The 3,733-nt window shown below is 51.2% G+C and overlaps 1 protein-coding gene across 1 annotated transcript; it reads right to left on the bottom strand.

The window, feature by feature from the left end:
• Positions 1–819: 819 nt before the first annotated feature.
• On the bottom strand, positions 820–2,751 carry Tppp2 (tubulin polymerization promoting protein family member 2). Its single transcript, XM_004648093.2, has 4 exons — positions 2,662–2,751; positions 2,266–2,444; positions 1,937–2,090; positions 820–1,092 (listed from the first exon to the last, which is right to left on the bottom strand). Exons 2-4 carry the CDS (start codon positions 2,436–2,438, stop codon positions 904–906), a joined length of 516 nt encoding a protein of 171 aa, XP_004648150.1. The 5' UTR covers positions 2,439–2,444; positions 2,662–2,751; the 3' UTR covers positions 820–903.
• Positions 2,752–3,733: the final 982 nt, after the last annotated feature.

The following is a 3,733-nucleotide window of genomic DNA, read 5'->3' as shown; positions in this document are numbered from 1 at the left end:
ACACACACACACACACACTAAAAAAAAAAAAGTTCATTCTTTTCTTTCCCTTCCTATTACTTCTGCCCTATTCAAGTCCTTTTCACATCAAAGCTGGCTTATAAATGACCTCTTTCCTAGTCTAAAACAACATTCTCCCACCCTATTATCCATCTCCATAAAAAAAGTCCTTCTCAACTTCAGGGGCTTGCGGGTTAGCTGAGTTGTTTAAGTGCCTGCCTGCTTGGGGAAACCCAGTCAGGAACAGCGGACCATGGTTTGATGCCCAGCTCCACATGCAGTACCAGACCCGCACTTAAGGCAGTCTGAGCCAGCCCACCTGCCTCCCCTGGCAAATTAACTGGAAGTGGGGGAGAGCCCGAGGGTGAGGTAATGGGGGTGGGTTAAGGCAAAGCCAGAGACAGGAAGATAGAAATTGCTGCTGTTGCTACTCTGTGTTGAGAGATAGAAAAAAGCAGATGCCACTGATGTGCCTCCACATCTGTCTTGGTTTCGCTGGCACATGGTCTCACTATGTAGTTCAGGTTAGCCTTGCACTTGCTATGTAGCCCAGGCTGCCATGGGGCCCCCCACAGGATCCTCCTGCCTCAGCCTCCTGAATGCATCGCCACCCTGCTGGCTGGCCTCCACATCTGGTTTATCTCTTATTTCCAAAAATATTTCTCACACTTGTCCTTAGGGAAATGCTGGCTTTGGCTGATAAGCACGTATGTACCAAGCAAGGTATATAAGTGACTCTTCAGGCTTTCTCTTCTTCCCCCTCCACCGATGAGCCAATCTCTTCCTCCCCTCATTAGACCCAGCTCATCAGCTGCTGCACACACAGATGTTTATTGCCCCCTCACGTCCTTGATGATAAGGAGGCAGGGTCAGGTGATTAGTAGGCTAAGACCAGGCTCCTGCTTACTTGCTAGTCTTCTTATCATAGGTGCCAGCACCCTTGTAGCCGCTCACGTAGCCTGAGTTGTCAGCTTTGTCTTCCCGTCCGGCGATGCCCTTGCCCTTGCCACTCTCGTCAAAGCGCTCCTTGTGGCTGCCCGTGTACTTGCTGGTGTCTGTCAGACGGTCCACCGCACCCGCTGTGGTTGCTTTCTGCATGCCAGAGAGGAAGCCCTTTCAGCCCTTCCCCAAAGACGGCCTTAGGCCCTCAGGTTGTGCCCAGAGGCCCTGCTCCGCCTCAGCCTGGTGCTGCCTTCCTGGGGCTGGATGCAGCAGAGGGCAGGCCCTCTGGCAAGAACCTTCCACTTGTGAGGGAGGGGGACTCCCGAGTGGGATCATGTGTGCTGTGTGGGGAGGGAGTTGGATGTCTTGACTTTGCTACCAAGGAATTTCCAACCCAAACCCAATACGCACGGTGGAAAGACCTTTCTGTATAAGGGGGCAATTAAGCAGAAGAGGGGTGAGGAGCAAGAGGTCTTAGATTAAATCTAAAGAAGAGCAGAGGAGGCCTGGGGGTAGTTAAGATACCAGGTCTATGCTGATGTCACCCAAGCTCACCAAGCTTTAGTCACCTGGCTCAGATACTGGGGACTTGGGAATAAGTTTCAGTTCTATCAAAATAGCTACATTGGGGCCAGGGAGATGGCTCAGTGGAATAAGCGCTTCCCTGGCAAGCTCAAGGGCCTGAGTTCAAGCCCTGGTTCTGCAAACAAAACAAAACAAAACAAAATAGCTACATTACAGGCAGGGGTGCATCCCCGCATGTCCTTCTCAAACTACTGCGTACCTGGGTGAAGTGAGTGCCCCTTTCTGGGCTTTGTCCCTTCTGGATGACCTTGTGGTCTCTAAAGACTGTTCTGACACACACAGGCCTGCTGCCCCACCTCCTGTAGCTATGCTGTGGGCAGGGTTTGCAGCATTGGAAGAGGAGTAGGAGATGGAGCAGCAGGGACTTGGAGAAGTGGGGTCAAGAGCAGGGACGATGGACGGCACTCACAGTGACACCAGTGGTGGCTGGCTCCTTGCCCTCCATGAGCTTAAAAATTTCCTGCAGAGCTTCATCAGGGTTCTTCCCCTTGAACCGCATCTGGCCCAGTTCTTTCATGGCTTCCTGGAATTGCTGAAATGTGATGGTTCTGGCATTCTTGGCCCTGACCATTTAGAAATGCAGGCATTTGAGTCCTGGGCTCGCTGTCTCCCAAGGTGGTGCTTTCCCATCCTCTGGCTTGGCCTAGTCTGTCCTACCAGGGAACAGAGGACAGAGTACGCGACAAGCCAGGCACCCATAGATGCTTGGAAGGCCCACCCCCACCTGAGATGTCTTACTTCACTTTGCTGAACACGATGTCCACAGAATTCGAGGTGACCATCTTGCCATCCATGATGTTGCAGTCTTTACACAGCTTGGAGAAGTTCTTGTTGTTTATCTCAGCACCACTGCTTGCTGTGTCCCCGAAGGCAGCAAATCGATGGAATGTTTTCTCCGCTTCTGATGCCATGGTTAACTGGAAGTGGGGGAGAGCCCGAGGGTGAGGTAATGGGGGTGGGTTAAGGCAAAGCCAGAGACAGGAACAATTCCCTTCTTTCTTGTTGCTCTCTCCCTTCCGTCCCTCACTCCATTCCTTCTGCTGGAGCTACAGTGTACAATCCTTTCCCAGCACCAGGGATCCTAATGTTGAGTTCATATACTGAATGATTTCCCCTTCCCTACACTTCTGTTACCTAGGAGTGCCCGGAGGGTGCCTGGTCCTGTCCTGCCGTGTGTTTAAGGGGGTACAGCTATGCAGGAGCTGCCTGGCTGGGGAGGTTGTGTAGCAATGAGGAGACAGAAAGGGGCAGGGAGGAAAGCTCCCCCTGGACCTCAGCAGTGTTTGTGACATCACTTCTGACTCCAGCTATACCTTGTCTTCAAGGGAGGCCTTTAGAGCTTCCTCTCATACAGCACTGAGCAAGTTGGCCTCTTCAGATAACTCCCTCATTTCAATCCAATTTATCATTCTTGTGAGTTCTGGTCAAATTGTGTCATGCTCTGTCCAACAACAAAAGCTAAGGAAAGCCCAGGAAAAGATGTCAGGCAGATATAGCAAAATAAATGAAGTGGTTGGCAAACAGTAGAAATTCATTTCTCTTGGTTCTGGAGGCTGAGAGTTCTGTGTCAAGGTTTTGGTAAATGTGGTATCTGGTGAGGGTTGCTGTCTCACACATAACGAATTCTGTGTCCCGAATTCTAACTTTTGCTCCTGGGCAAAGGGGCAAAAGAGCTTCTTTGGGCCTGCCCACACTCTTCCTGAAGCTTCCGTCCTCAGGCAACCTCTTCATGAGTCCCCCAAAATCCCAACTCCTCATAACTTCACTTTGGGAGTTAGGGTTATAAAATGTGAGCTTGCAGGGGGTGGGGCATACAAACACTCGGACCATGGCTGCTGGGGTAAATGGAAACAGGCCAGCTTCTTTCCACTGCCCTTCTGCCTTGTCTCCAGGCTCAGGTTCAGTCACCAGATGGAGAATCTCACTGGCTTGGCTGATAGACTTCAAGGGGATTTTAAAGAGCTTCCTGTGTGAGACGCAATAGGGAAAGCAGGGCTCTGACCAGCACAGGTGGTGTGGGTCCATGTGAAGTGGCTGAGTGAGGTGGGCCTCTGACTGAAAACTCCCCAGAGAAGCATCTGTGCAGGTCATAAAACTTCTTCACGGGCTTCTCTGGCCCTTTCCCCCACCCTGGTGAGATAGGGATCCTAGAAACAGAACAACTAGTTTGGTGACTTCCTTCCCCATTTCATTTAATTAGTCACCC

Source organism: Octodon degus, unplaced genomic scaffold (genome assembly GCF_000260255.1).
Source record: "Octodon degus isolate 3935 unplaced genomic scaffold, OctDeg1.0 scaffold00352, whole genome shotgun sequence".
In the NCBI taxonomy this organism is placed as follows: domain Eukaryota; kingdom Metazoa; phylum Chordata; class Mammalia; order Rodentia; family Octodontidae; genus Octodon; species Octodon degus.
Note: the sequence above shows the minus strand (reverse complement) of the source record. Positions and strands in the feature narration are given on the sequence as shown.

Bases quoted from the DNA above. Each gene is read 5' to 3' on its own strand.
- Tppp2 (XM_004648093.2), bottom strand. From the start codon at position 2,438: ATGGCATCAGAAGCGGAGAAAACATTCCATCGATTTGCTGCCTTCGGG. The intron at 2,091-2,265 runs GTAAGACATCTC...CTAAATGGTCAG, and splicing joins ATCGTGTTCAGCAAAGTGAA to GGCCAAGAATGCCAGAACCA. The intron at 1,093-1,936 runs GTGAGTGCCGTC...TCTGGCATGCAG, and splicing joins CAGCCACCACTGGTGTCACT to AAAGCAACCACAGCGGGTGC.